This window comes from Globicephala melas, chromosome 7 (assembly GCF_963455315.2).
Source record: "Globicephala melas chromosome 7, mGloMel1.2, whole genome shotgun sequence".
Taxonomy (NCBI): Eukaryota; Metazoa; Chordata; class Mammalia; order Artiodactyla; family Delphinidae; genus Globicephala; species Globicephala melas.
Window position 1 is genome coordinate 575,615 of NC_083320.1, and position 14,903 is coordinate 590,517.

General features: G+C 49.1%; 1 protein-coding gene across 11 annotated transcripts in view; it reads left to right on the forward strand.

Annotated features, from left to right (window-relative positions):
• The window catches only part of PASK (PAS domain containing serine/threonine kinase), a 39,610-nt gene that overhangs the window by 767 nt on the left and 23,940 nt on the right, over positions 1-14,903 (forward strand). For 8 of the 11 annotated variants that reach the window (XR_011377564.1, XR_011377565.1, XR_011377566.1 and 5 more), the window contains exons 1-6: positions 23-81; positions 9,728-9,984; positions 11,739-11,971; positions 12,636-12,806; positions 13,523-13,663; positions 14,180-14,314. Coding sequence is in view for 8 of the 11 variants with exons in the window: in XM_060301567.1 (XP_060157550.1) it covers positions 9,762-9,984; positions 11,739-11,971; positions 12,636-12,806; positions 13,523-13,663; positions 14,180-14,314 (903 nt within the window). In the remaining 3 variants the exon portion in view is untranslated. Of the gene's footprint in view, positions 1-22; positions 82-9,727; positions 9,985-10,513; positions 10,532-11,738; positions 11,972-12,635; positions 12,807-13,522; positions 13,664-14,179; positions 14,315-14,903 lie in introns of those variants that run through there. The other 3 variants (XM_060301569.2, XM_030850254.3, XM_060301575.1) reach the window with 2 other exon arrangements.

Consider the following 14,903-nt stretch of genomic DNA (forward strand, 5'->3'; position numbering starts at 1 on the left):
TGGTCGGTGGGGCTAGAGGCGCGGATGGGCTCCCTCCCGGCGGGTGTTGGGAGGTCGGCGCGTGACTCTCTGCGGCGTCAGGTGAGCTACCCGCACAGGGGGAGCCGGCCCGCGACCCCGCGCTGCCCGCGTGCCCGTCCGCTTGCCGCCCTGCGGCCGTTTGCCCCCGGCCGCGCCCGCGCCCTTCTCTCTGCGCGCCTCGGGGTCTTGGCCTCGGCCTGGCCCCACCTGGCGCTCCGTCCTCGACCCTAGAGCGACTGTGTGTGCCTTGTCCCCCTACTGGAAGGGGGCCAGGAGGAGGCAGACCGCGTCTCGCTCTCGGCTCACGGTGCCCGGCACGTAGGAGCTTCTCAGTAGACGTTTGTGGGGCGAGCCATGGGCTGTAGCGCCGTGTCCATGCTTCCTGACGTCCCCACTACACACCTGGGCTTTATCTTTAACCTCCTCACCAGTGTTTCTTTTCCTAGACAAGGGCCGAGGCCTTGGGATGCGGTCTTGATGACTTGTATTCCCTTACGTACTTCCACGTCTCGCCCAGTAGTCCTATATCAATTCTATGTCTAATTTCTCTTGTGGCTTTCCCTCTCCGTCTTTCTGGTGTTGCTTTAAGTTAAGACCTTATAATTTTTTGCCTGGATGACTGTAACTCCCCCCTCCTCCCCCACTGGTCAGGTGACTTACAAGCATAGACCTCTAAATAAGATCCATACTGCTTGGGCCGGCGTAGGAGGCCCTGGGAATCCCAACCAGCTTCTCCAGGCCCATCCCCACCGACTCCTGTGCGCTGAACTCCTCCCCAAGGGCTCTGTGGGAATCTTTCACTTACTGTGGTTCTGCCTGGGAGGCTTCTTTACTCTACCTTGCTGGGCTCAGCCCTGCTGGTGCCTCCTCCAGGATGCCTTTGAGGACCTTTCAGGTCTGAGAGGTGCCTTTGCTTACACCCTCCCTCACAGCAGCCATCATCCTGGATACTCTGTAGGATTCCTTGATGCAAGAAACAGAGAGATAGTCTCAAAATGGGTCTGACGGTGAGTGAAGTTATTGGCCCCCAAGCCTAAAGTCCAGAGAAAGGCATGTTTTATGGTAGGTTCATCCAGTGGTTCGAAATGACATCTTGCCATTTTCAGCTCTGCTCGCCACCGTGTTAGCTTCATCCTGAGGCTGGTTCTGCTCTCGGTTGTATAGCAGTGGTGGGAGCATTTGGAGCTATTTGCTTCCTAGCGTTTGTTCTAGTGGGAGAAAGTCGGTGGCCTCCAGAAGTTCACCCATAAGAGCAAGGAGTACTATTCCAGAAGCTCCCTGCAAACCTCTCCTTCTGTTTGGTGGGGGGTGGGGAGTGTCACTTACACCTTCTGGAATCAAAACTAGCAACGGGAGTAGGATTGCTCTGAAGCACCATGAGGTGCTCTCTGGGTCCAGCTTCCCACATCTTCTGCTCAGAGTGGCTACAAAACAAAACAAAATAATACCCTCCCCCCCCCCAAAAAAAGAAAACACACACACACAGCAAAAAAACAACACCTGTTCTAAAAACCTAGTCCTGGATTAGGCCCGAGTCAAAACTGAACTTGTAAAAAAGGAAGAGATGTAAGGCTGTGTGAAGCTAGGGTCTGTGCTCTCAGGGGCCAGCCTGGGGCTGTGGCCTGAATGTGCTGTGCAATGCTGAACTAGCTCGGCAGACTGCGAACAGCACAGGAGGCACCAAGGGAAAACGGATTGTCTTTTCTGTGTCCATTTCTTAATTTATCAACTTTAGACACTATTTACTTCCCCCCAGGAAGGACAAAACATTTTGTTCCCTCCTCCTCTCTCCACATTTCCTTCCTTCCTCTCTCTGTTTCTTGTCAGTTTTATTATACAAAGTAAACTTTTGTAATATTTACAATGTATTCTGAAGAGTTTTATTACTTTCTTTTACAAAGTAAAGTTTTATAGCACTTACTGTGTAGTCTGAAGTCGTAATCAAGTCTTCTGGGCTTTGTCTATAGGCTGGTTATAGAAGTGGAAAACTGAAATATGATCATGTTGTTGTTAGTTATTGCAGAATAATTAGTGCATTGAGATGCTTAAAGAAGGGAATATCAACCTGTGGCATTTAAATGTTGCTACTTGAAGGAGAGCAACCCGTTCTAATAAGTTTATCATTTCGCTGCTCTCTTGCTTCCTACTCACCGTTTGGTTCCTAGCCAGCTATTGCTTTTTAGGGTCCCGTGCGGGATACAAACGCGTACACGTAAAACGTCTCAATGTTCCAGTATATACTAGTGGATTCATTGGCAAGATGAGTCACAAGTCAAAACAGTAAAATGAACGTGTTTAAACTCACCACCCAAATTAGGAACTGGGAGACCCTGTGCCATTGTGCCCTCCCTCATTGCAGCTCGCTGCTGGACCCTCATAGGACATCTCCTGCCTGAAGTTTGGGTTTGTCATGTAACTGTGTACCCCTAAACAATATACTTAGATGAGGGGGTATGACAGAAAGGGAATCCTGTTGCCGATAGTCTTTCATAACTTGGTTTTTTTCACTTATATTGCTAACATTTATCCTTGTGTGTATAGAATTTGTTTTCACTGCTATAATTCATAGCATGAATATACCAGGATTTTAAATCTATTTTCTAATTACTAAATGTTTAGGATTTTTCTTTTCTTTTTTCTTTTGCCATTATGAACCATACAGCCCTGAACGTTCTTGAGTGTGACTTGCTACCTATGTGTAAGAATATCTATAGAATATAAATCTAAGAGTGGAAAGTACTGTCAGAGGAGAATGTTTGACTTAAATTGTTTTCTAAAGAGATTATATTAATTTGTTAGCCTTCCCATTGATCCACATCTTTATCAACATTTGGTATTAGAATTTTTAGGTTCTTAATTTTTGCTGATTTAGTAGGGTGTAAAATTGTCATGATTATGCCCGTAAAGTTAAGCTTCTTATCATAGGTTTATAGGGTTTTCTCTTGTGAAATTCTTGTTTCTATCTATTGCCCATTTTTCTTTTTCTTTTCCTTTTTTAAAATTGAAATATAGTTGGCATACAGTATTGGTTTCAGGTGTACAACATAGTGGTTTGACAATTATATACTTTAGGAAATGATCTCCACAATAAGTTTAGTAGCCATCTGTCATCATACAAAATTATTACAATACTGTTGACTATATTCCCTACATTACATCCCTGTGACTTACTTATGGTATAACTGGGAGTTTCTACCTCTTAATCTCCCTCACCTATTTCACTAATCCCCCCAGCTACCTCCCTTCTGGCCGCCACCAGGTTTTTTCTCTGTACTCATGAGTCTTTCTGTTTTGTTTCTACATTTGTTTTGTTTTTTAGAGCCACATATAAGTGAAATCATCTGGTATTTGTCTTTCTCTGACTTATTTTGCTTAGCATAATAACATCTAGATCCTTCCATGTTGTTGCAAATGGCAAGATTTCATTCTTTTTTTGACGGAGTAATATTCAATCATATGTGTGTATATATATATGTATGTCTATATAATTTTGTATCCTGTAACCTTACTGAATTCACTTGTTAGTTTTAATAGTTTTTTGGTGGGATCTTTAAGGTTTTTAATGTATAGTGTCATGTCATCTGCAAATAGTGACAATTTTAATTCTTCCATTCCAGTTTGAATACCTTTTGTTTCTTTTTCTTGTCTGATTGCTTAGGCTTGGACTTCTAATACTATGTTGAATAAAAGTGGTGAGAGTAGGCATCCTTGTCTTCTTCCCAATCTTAGACGAAAAGCTTTCAACTTTTCACCATTGAGTATGACATTAGGTGTGGTTTTGTCATATATGACCTTTATTATGTTGAGGTATATTCCCAGTATACCCACTTTGTTAAAATTTTTTGTCATAAATGGAAATTGGATTTTGTCAAATGTTTTTTCTGCATCTATTAAGATGATTGTAGGATTTTAATCTTTTGTCTTGTTAATGTGGTGTATCATGTTGATTGATCTGCAGATACTGAACCACCCTTGCATCTCTGGGATAAATCTCACCTGCTCATGGTGTATGATCCTTTCAATGTATTGTTGAATTCAGTTTGCTGGTATTTTGTTGAGGATTTTTGCATCTGTGTTTGTCAGGGATATTGGCCTGTGGTTGTTTTTGTAGTGTCTTTGTCTGGTTTTGGTATCAGGGTAACGCTGGCCTTGTAGAATGAATTTGGGAGTGATTCTTGCTTTTCAATTTTTTGGAATAGTTTGAAGAAGATAGGTATTGACTCTTCTTGGTAGAATTCACCTGTGAAGCCATCTGGTCCTGGTGTTTTGTTTGTTGGGAGTGTTCTGATTACTGATGCAGTTTCACTACCAGTAATCAGTCTGTACAGATTTCTATTTCTTCCTGATTCAGTCACTTGGAACATTGTATGTTTCTAGGAATTTATCCCTTTCTTCTAGATTGTCCAATTTGTTGGTGTATAATTTTTTATAGTAATCTCTTATGGTCCTTTGTATTTCTGTGGTGTCAGTTGTAACTCCTGTTTCATTTCTGAGTTTATTTATCTGTACCCTCTCTTTTTTTTTTTCCTTGATGAATCTGGCTAAAGGTTTATAAGTTTTGTTTAATCTTTTGAAAGAACCAGCTCTTAGTTTCATTGATCTTGTTAATTTTTTATCTCTGTTTCCACTCTGATCTTTATTATTTTTTTCCTTCTACTAACTTTGGGCTTTGTTCTTCTTATTCTGTTTCCTTTAGGTGTAATGTTAGATTGTTTATTTAAGATTTTTCTTGTTTGTTGAGGTAAACGTGAATTACTATAATCTTCCCTCTTGGAACTGCTTTTGCTGTGTCCCATAGATTTTGGCTCATTGTGTTTCTGTTTTCATTTGTCTTGAGGTTTTTGTTTTCTTCTTTCATTTCCTCTTTGATTCCTTTATTGATCCATTGGTTGTTAAGTAGGCTGTTTAGCCTCCACATGTTTGTGTTTTTCCATTTTTTTTCTTGTAATTCATTTTTCATTTCATGATGTTGTGGTCAGAAAAGATGCTTGATATGATTTCAGTCTTCTTAAATTTACTGAGGTGTGTTTGTGGCCTTTCATGTGATCTATCCTGGAGAATGTTCCATGTGCACTTGAAAAGAATGCGTATTGTGCTGTTTTTGGATGAAGTGTTCTCCATATGTCTATTAAGTCAGTCTGATCTAATGTGTCATTTAAGGCCAGTGTTTCCTTATTGATTTTCTGTCTGGATGATCTGTCCATTGATGTGACTGGGGGTGTTAAAGTCCTCTGCTGTTATTATGTTACCACCTATTTATCTCCCTTTATGTCTGTTAATATTTGCTTTATGTATTTAGGTACTCCTAGATTGGGTATATATATATTTACAAGTGTTATATCTTCCTGTTGGATTGAGTCACTTTATCATTTTGTAATGCCCTTCTTTGCCTCTTGTTACAGTCTTTGTTTTAAAGTTTATCTTATCTGATATAAGTATTTCTACCCTAGCTTTTTTTTATTTCCATTTGCATGAAATACCTTTTTCTTGCTCCTGCACTTCTGTCTGTGAGTGTCTTTAGATCTGGAGTGAGTCTCTTGTAGGCAGCATATATATGGATCTTGTTTTTTCATTCATTCAGCCACTTTATGTTTTTTGATTGGAGCATTTGGTCCATTTACATTTAAAATAATTATTCATAGGTATGTACTTATTGCCATTTTGTTAATTGTTTTCTGATTGTTTTTGTAGTGCTTCTCTGTTTCTTTCCTCTTCTCTTGCTCTCTTACCTTGTGATTTTTGTGACTATCTTTAGTGTTATGTTTCAATTTCTTTCTTTTTGTTTATGTATTATAGGGTTTTTTGTTTGTGATTGTCATGAGATTCATATATAACAACCTATATGTATATGTGATTATTTTAAGTTGATAGTTGCTTAAGTTCAAGTGCATTCTAAAAGCCCTCCATTTTATTCCCTCCCCATACCACATTTTGTGTTACTGATGTCGTATTTCACATCTTTTACTTTGTGTATCCCTTAACTACTTATTATAGGTATAGGTGATTTTACTACTTCTGTCTTCCAACCTTTCTACTAGCTTTATAAGTGGTTGATCCACTGCCTTTTCTATGTTTGCCTTTACCACTGGGATTTTTTTTCTTTCACAGTTTAAAAATGTCTAGTTGTGGCCTTTTCTCTTCTGTTTAGGGAAGTCCCTGTAACATTTCTGTAAGGCTGGTTTAGTGGTACTGAACTTGCTTAGCTTTTGCTTGTCTGTAAAACGCCTTATCTCTCCTTCAAATCTGAATGTTAGCCTTGCCAAGTAGAGTATTCTCGGTTGTAGGTTTTCTCCTTTCATCACTTTGAACATATGGTGCTGCTCCCTTCTGGCCTGCAGAATTTCTGCTGAAAAGTCACCTGATGGTCTTCTGGGAATTCCTTTGTATGTAACCAATGGTTTTTCTCTTGCTGCTTTTAAGATTTTCTATTTATCTTTAACTTTTGACATTTTAATTACAGTGTGTACCTCTTTGTGTTCATCTTTTTTGGGGCTTTCTATGCTTCCTGGACCTGGATGTCTGTTTCCTTCCCCAGGTTGAAGAATTTTTCTGCTATTATTTTTTCAAATAAATTCTCTGCCCTTTCTCTCTCCCTTCTCTTTCTGGAACCCCTCTAATTTGAATGTTAATATGCTTGTAGTTGTTCCAGAGGTCCCTGAAACTATTCTCATTTTTATTAATTCTTTTTTATTTTTTCTGTTCAGCTTGGGTGATTTCTACTACTCTGTCTTCCAGATCGCTGATCTGTTCCTCTGTCATCTAATCTACTGTTGATTCCTTCTAGTGTATTTTTTCATTTATTGTATTCTTTAGTTCTGATTGGTTCTTCTGTATATTTTCTAACTCTTTGTTGAACTTCTCACTGTGCTCATCCGTTCTCCTCCTGAATCCTGTGGGCATCTTTATGATCATTACCTTGGAGTCTTTTATCAGGTGGATTACTCATATCCATTTAGTCCTTTCTCTGAGGCTTTTCATTTGGCATATATTCCTCTGTCTCTTCATTTTGCTAATCTTTATTTCTTTGTTTTAGGTAGGTTGGTTATGTCTCCCAGCCTTGGAGAAGTGGCCTTATGTGAGAGGTGTCCTGTGGGACTCAGCAGCACACTCCCCTCTGGCCACCAGAGCCAGATGCTTCAGGGGTGCTCCCTATGTGGGCTGCGTGCGCCCTTCTTTTGTGGTGGGGCCCGCTGCTGTGGGTGTGCTGCTGTGTGGAACTGGGCCCCAGCCCAGCTGCTTGTGAGGCCCAGCCACGTGAAGTGGCTGTGGGCACGCTGGTGGGATGGACAGAGCACCTGGTGCTACTAGGCTAGAGGGAGGATTCCAAAATTGTACCCACCAGCCCTGGTGTCAGCACTGTGGAACACAATCACAGAAATGGCTGCAGCCAGTGTCCCAGTCCCCAGGGTGAGCTGCAGCTGCCCCTGCCTTTCCAGGAGGCTCTCTAAGATCAACAAGTGGGTTGACCCAGGCTCCTTTGAAACCACTGCCTTTGTGCTGGATTTCAGAGTGTGTGAGAGTCTGTGTACAACCTTTAAGAGCAAAATCTCTGTTTCCTACAACCTTCCAGTTCTACTGAACTTAAGCTCTACTGGTTTAAAAAAAAATTAATTTCCGGGCTTCCCTGGTTGGGAGTCCGCCTGCCGATGCAGGGGACACGGGTTCGTGCCCCGGTCCGGGAAGATCCCACATGCCGCGGAGCGGCTGGGCCCGTGAGCCATGGCTGCTGGGCCTGTGCGTCCAGAGCCTGTGCTCCGCGACGGGAGAGGCCACAACAGTGAGAGGCCCGCGTACCGCAAAAAAAAAAAAAAAAAAAAAAATTAATTTCTGAAAAGCTGGTTTGATTCTTTCAATATCTTCCTAGTTATTTTGAGAAACTCTTGTTTGCTCACTTTTGTGAGCAAAAGACTCCATCTTTTATAGTTTTAAACACATTTGCAGTTATTTCTACCATTTAGTCTTCTTGTGTAAATGACTTTGTTGTTTGATTTTTCTGCAGACTTTCACTCATGGTATTTTGTTTTCTTATCTGTTTAATTGAAAGAGAGCATATTTGGTTAATCTTAATCTTTGGAAAATCTCAGGCCTCTATTTAGGATGCTTTGTTTCTGAGAGGATTGCTTTTGCCAGGATCTTGGGGGTGCTACTGAATTAGGGCCACACTGCCCCTCTTCAAGGGTCCCTGGCTTCTTTTAGGAGTCTAAGAGTAACTCTCTTGTCTCTTGAGGTAACTCACTCTCCCAGTTCTGGTTTCAGCTCATGTGTGTTGTTTTTACCTTTTGGAAGTTTCTCCTACTTTCAGGTAGCTCACAGATGCCATGGCCACCATATTCGTGGTGAGACCTAGTTGTTCTAAAATGCAAGGGCCACAAAGAGTTATCCAGTCCACTATATTCTTAGTCTTATTTTTTTCCTAGAACTTTTGTTCTTTAATTCATCTGGAACTAATTTTTGCACATGGAAAGTCATAGGGATGCAATTTTGCCCCAAACTAATTATTCTAATTCCATTGAGAACTAGCAGATCACAGTTATTAAGCACTTACAGTATGCCAGCCCCAACTTAGGTCTCTGAATCCTCACAAGAGTATTATTATGAGGTGTGGATTATTGTTAATCACACCTTACACATGAGGAAACTGGAACTGGAAGGTCAGGTGCTGTCCAGGGCCTCGCCGAGCTGGGGAACATGCTGGCGGTGCCCTACTGCTCTTCACTGTGTGCCAGTGTCCCTTCGCTCTGTTTCTGAGATTGACTATGTTCTATTGGCTATTTTTGTTCCTCTACCTGCAATGACCTTTGTTTATGTAGCTCTGTGGCGTGTTTTGATGTCATGATCCTTCCACACAGGTCTTAGTGGGACCTCTAGTTTTCCCTCTGTCTAGGGGGCCCCCCTTACCACCGAGGTCAGCGCGCAGCCTAGGTGGGCATTGCCAGGCCCTAATGTTAACTTCTGAGGGACCTGGGGCATGAGCGTACCAGAGACCCCACATTGCTATCATTGTATGCAAAATGATAAATCAGCCCACAGACTGTTCACTGGGAAAGGCACTGCCCTCCTACCCTGATGAATCTTTATGATGACTTTGCAGCCAGGGTGGGATGCGTGGGTTGGGCTTCCTTAGAGTTCTTTGCTGTAATGTGGTGGCATGGGAAGGGACAGCTGCCAGGTCCATCCTGTGTTGGGAGGCCTGCTGTTGAAGCTTGGTCTCCCTCTGCCTTCTTATCGTTGGAGCAGGGCTGCTCCTCGGCCTGTCCTTGGGTCGGTGGGTGCTGTAATATGGGAGGACTGATGAGGGGAAGAGGCCGGTGCAGGTCTGGAGAGTGGGCTCCAGGCCCTCTGGCCGGGAGCTCTGGGTTCCGCATGCCCAGAAGGTGATCCAGAAGTGGGGTGTAGGCTCTAGGGGCACGTCGCCCTGGCCCTGGCCTCCTCCTTCATCAAGGCCCCTGGCCTGGGCCTCCTGGCGGTGGGTCTGTACTGTAGTGCAAAGTGTCCTTCACGGCTCCTTCCCGCTCTGTTCTGGTTTTCCCCCCTCTCCTTCTCTCTTTCTCATCCCTTCCTATGCACTTCTCTCCGTCCGACTATCCTTGCTTCGTAGGCTCTGACCCAGGATGGCTCTCGGGCGCCTGTGAGTCTTTTGGGGCTGAGCTGAGCTCAGCCTTGTGAAGAATTAGTTGGCTGAACTGCCTTTGTTCTTGCCTTGCAGACGCTGATCCGTTCACTTCATTTTCCGGTGGACGATGGTCCCGCTGGCCCACCAGCTCCCGGTGGAGGACAGCGGCTCCATGGCCTCAGAAGAGGACCGCCGGGGCCAGGGCGGGAGCCTCTCCCTGGCAGCGCCGCCAGAGAGCCCTGCTGTGCAGACCGCCTCCGAGCCCAGCAAGTCCTGGTCCTTGGCCCACAGACAGCCGAGCAGAAGGAACGGGCTGTCGAAGCTCTGCCAGAGCAGGATGGCGCTGTCTGGTAAGCAGCCCTTCTTATCTCCAGGGGCGTCCGCCTTGCGTGTGAAGGTGGGGGCCACGCTTGGCTCCACTCAGGGGCTCTGCTCCTGCAGAGAAAAGGCCTTCGTTTCAGGCGATGCCGGCAGGACCCTCTCCTGCCACGTTTGTTCTGCTGTGATTCTTGTGCAGGAAACTCCTTTTCAGGCGGCGGTTGGAATTGGCCTGCGGTCCAGGGTCGGGGTTTCTCGCTCCAGGGTGTGTGAGACGGCCGGGCTGGGCCGGGTGGGCTGCGCGAGCCAGAACTCAGTTTTATTCACTGGGTTCGGCGCATGCTGGCTGACCGCGCCCAGGCTCCTGCTTTCCTCCCGGATGCAGGATGCAGGCTAACGGGTTAGACGGGCTTGCGGGCAGCAGTGCCCGGGGTTGGCCGAGAAGTGGGAGGTGCCACTGCCCCCCCTTCCTTATTTCTCTGCATCAGCTGGTGCCTGCGGGGCCCAGACCCAGCCAGGAGGAAGGCGCTGCTCCGCCTCGGTGGCTTATCGTCGGAGGGTGTACCTGGGCACCGGCAGGTGCTTGTTGGGGGTGGGAGGCCCGGACCACGGGGAAGCCTGTTAGGACGACGGGGAGGTGGCTGGAGCTGGGGGAAAGGGCTGCAGGGGAAGCGGGGGCGGGTCTGGTCTCCGGGAGAGGGTAGGAGGATCTGGAGGGGCCAGCTGTGCTCAGGAGACAGATGCTGTGGCGGTGGCCTCGCTGGTCTGTGAGGCGGGCAGGTGCCCCGGGAGTGAGGGCTCCAGCCGGGGGCTCTGGCCGGCGAGGGGTGGGAGGAAGAAGCAGAGCTGGCGCCTCAGTGCTTGTCCTGAGGCCCGAGGGTGGTTGGATTGAGCTTGGCACTGGCTGCCTGGGAAGAGGAGGCCCCGGGCAGGTGACCATGTGGTTTCTAGCCTCAAAGGATGGTCAGGGTGGGTCCGCTGACTGGGAAAGCCAGGCGTCCCCTCTGAGGGCCCAGAGTGGAGAGCAGGGAAGAGTCCTGTTCGCTTGTTTGCTTTCTGAGCTGCTGGAAGGATGGAGTTGACATTCACTGAGCTGGGAAAGGGGGGAGCCGGCACCTGGAGCCCAGGGGCCATCAGCACACGTCTATGTGAAGTGTATATAAAGCCACCAGGGATGGTTGGAGGTCCTGAGGATGAGCCTGGGGTCCTGCAGTGTTGAGAGGTGAGAAGGTGGAGGGCAGAGGGTGCCCTGCTGAGGGCAGGCAGTTTGGGAGGAGGGGAGCGGCCCTCCCGGCCCAGCACTGCTGAGGCGTGGGGAGGGGGGGGCGAGGCCTGGGAGTTGACCGCTGGGACTTGGGAGCCGCTGGCGATGTTGCCGAGAACTGACTTTCTGGAGCCGCGGTGGGGAGTGAGCCTGTGGGTGAAGGAGGAGGGAGACCCAGCGCAGGTGGTGAGACAGCAGGGAGCTCTGGGGTCTGGGAGACTCCACAGGGACGGGTGAGGGGTAGCAGCCGGAGGGACTGTGGGTCTTGGACCGATGGACACGGGAGCATGCCCCTGGGAGGGGCGGGTGGGAAGGGACTTCAGAGGGTTGTTTGCACAGTGTTGAGGTCCTTTGTGCTTCTGTGTGGTGGTTGTCTAGGTGGCCCCTGGGGAACATTCAGATGCACAACCCTGCAGGTCAATTTCATCCTTGGACCCTTTTGCAGGAGCTAGAGGTGGGGACTGTGTGTTTTGTGTGTTGCAGCCACGCAAGGTTTAAAGTGTCCCTTCCTTTGCTTTCCAGAAGACAGATGGAGCTCCTACTGTCTGTCGTCATTGGCTGCCCAAAATATTTGCACAAGCAAATCGCACTGGCTGGCTGCGCCTGCGCAGGCGGACCTGGCAGGGTCCCTGGGCAGCACGTCCTGTTGCTCCCTGCTGCAGGGCTTGTCCTCAGGGTGGTCCACACCTCCGCTCCCGGCCCCTGTGTGCAACCCCAGCAAGGCCGTGTTCACCGTGGACGCCAAGACCACAGAGGTATGTGCTTCGGTTTGCGACCCAGCCGTGAGTTTGGGGTCTGTGCCTTCAACCTATAACCTGAAACAGAGGCACTTGAGTGTTTTGGGTGCAATGAGAAAAGGGGCTGGTTCTACCTACATAGTAGCAAAAGAGAGGACTTTGAAAACCTACCTCCGTGTTAATCAGTCGAAACATTGAATCCTCTCATCAAGGCAGAGATTCAAGGAAAGGAAAGCAGCGCGTTACCTATTCATGCTTTTGCTCAAGCACTGGCTCAACTAAAATAGGCCTGGATATTCAGTGTTTGAATTAAATGCATTTGCATCATGCACGTTTGTGTGCAAAGAGCTGAGACTGTCAGGCGGGCAGGCCGTGGGGCGTGCATCCCCGTCTCTCCCGCCTGGTCTTCACGACGTGGTGTGTGCATCTCGGCGGGTGAAGGATGGGTGGTTTCAGTCTCAGTGCCATTGCTGCACTGGCTGGTGGTCATTCTTGTTTCCATGCGATTGAGATGCCGGATGATCCGGGGCGGCTCTGCTGGGAGCTCGACGGCCGCGGGACGTGGCGGGAAGGACAGGTCACTGGGCTGTCCCCGCACCACCTCCTCGCTGCCTTCCCCTTGGCTGTCCGGGAGCCAGAGGAGCTGCTGGTGACGCGGGTGCCCTCCTCTCTGCGACCTCAGATCCTGGTGGCCAGCGACAGAGCCTGCCGGCTCCTGGGGTACAGCAGCCACGACCTGATTGGCCAGAAGCTCACACAGTTCTTCCTGAAGCCGGATTCCAACGTGGCGCAGGCCCTCAGTGAGGAGCACGTGGAGGCCGACGGCCACGCTGCTGTCGTGTTTGGCACGGTGGTGAGTGTGGGCCTCTTGACTGCCAGTGGTCACTGCCGGCGCCGTCCTGCCCTCAACCTTGGCATGGGGAGCACCTGGGGCGGCGGGGGGAGGCCGTGTGGGAACAGAGATGGTACTGCTGCTGGCCTGGCGCATCCCCGGTACTCCTGCGTCGGGAGGAGCCTTGACCGCCTTGCAAGCCTGCAGGGCCCACACCAGGTTCCCGAGGAGTCGCACGGTTCTGTTGTCTCCCATCCACGTCTCCACGCCCTGCTTGTTTGGTGGTCTTGGAGGGGCTGGCATGGCTGCAGGGTTTCCCTGGAGCTTTGAGCCTTCCTGTGTGTGTCCAAGCTGGACGTTGATGGGCTGACCTGCATGTTAGATGCTGAGCCCTGAGCCTCAGGCACCAAAACAAGTTAGAGAGGACCAACTACATCCAGAAAATTACCCGTCCACGAGACGACTACCTAGAAGAAAATTCAGACGTTCAGCATGTATTGGTGTCTGTTCTTTAAGAAGTTACAGACACCGCTCTTTCCCCTGCTTTGTTACCATGAGGCTGAGGATGGAAAAAACCTACTCTTCGATAGATCATTCATTCACCCAGAGACTGTAAGGTTAGGTGTCAGAAGCCTTGTTTGTACTTTAGTTTATTTCCGAAACGTGAGGCAGGTGAGCAGTGGCCAGGAACGCCCACGTGCCAGGTTCTGGCCGGGTCTGAGCCCCTCTGCCCCCAGGTGGACATCGTGAGCCGCAGTGGGGAGCAGATCCCGGTCTCCGTGTGGATGCGGAGGGTGAAGCAGGAGCACAGCCTCTGCTGCGTGGTCGTGCTGGAGCCCGTGGAGAGGGTCTCGGCCTGGGTGGCTTTCCAGAGCAACGTGAGTCTGTTTCTCAACTGCGTGTCGCCTCCCCACCGGGGCCTTCGGGCAGAAAGAGGGCATGGGGTTCTGGGGGGTTGGCCCCCGGCAGCCCCCTGACAACCTGTGTGCACTTGGGCAGGGAACCCAGTCTCCCTGTGGCCCCGTTCCCTCACCTGTAAAATTGGGATATAATCCTGACACTCACAGGATTGTTTCAACACTTCAATAAAGCGATGACACGTACATCTGTCCGAGTGGTGGCTGAGGTGCAGACGGCCCTCAGAGGCAAGCGTGGGTGTGGTTGCGGTATGGGCTTCTGCGGGTGCCTGGAGAGATGCGTGTTTCGGTCCGCCCGGCAGAAGGAGGAAGACGGCGTTCTTTGTGCCGCTGCGCTTTGTGGGGGTCGGGTTGTGGGGGAGAGGTAGCACCGATAGCCTTGCCTTCAACTTGAAGACACAGAAGTTCGGTGAGGTTTAAAGCTGACGCGCAAGAAACTTTGATTACAAGGTTTAAAATGCTGGCTTTTCCTCCAAGGGAACCGTGACGTCCTGTGACGGTCTCTTTGCCCACCTGCATGGATTCACGTCTGTGGAGGAAGTGGTCGGGCAGCGCATCACAGACCTTATCCCTTCTGTGCAGCTCCCTCCGCCTGGCGAGCACATCCCCAAGGTAGGACCCCCGACCGCCTGCACTGCCTGGCCGTGGCTGGGGCCCTGTGGCCGCTGGAGTCTCTATCTGATGAGCATCAAGTTCTTAGACCCAAACCCCTGGCCTGCAGATGGAGGCCGGGCTTCCTGAGAGTAGGAGTGGCCCGTGCATGGACATGACGGGACGGGTTCCATTTAGAGGTGTCTGGGCTCTGCAGTCTTGACGTAGGCTCAGAGCCTCCGTGGCTCTCTGACTGACTGCTCCTGCCCCTCGGCCCTCTCCCTGGAGCTCCTGCTGGGGTCTCTTTATTGACAGGTCTGGGGGCTGAGAGGAGCAGGGGGAATTGGCAGGTGGCAGGTCTCCCCCCAAGGCAGGACTGCAGGTCAGACGGAGGCAGGTCTGCAGGTCAGACGGAGGCAGGTCAGTCGGCAGCTCTGGGGGCAGTGGAGCTTTGAGGCTGAAGGTTCTCTTTTCGTCTGGGTCCTCCCAGTTCCAGGTGCTCCGTTTACCAACTAGCACGCAGCCCTCACACAAGCAATCACGTTGCTGGGAATTCACCTGATGTCACATCCCAGCGACCGGCAGCGTCAGCCGGATGGTCGATTTGGGG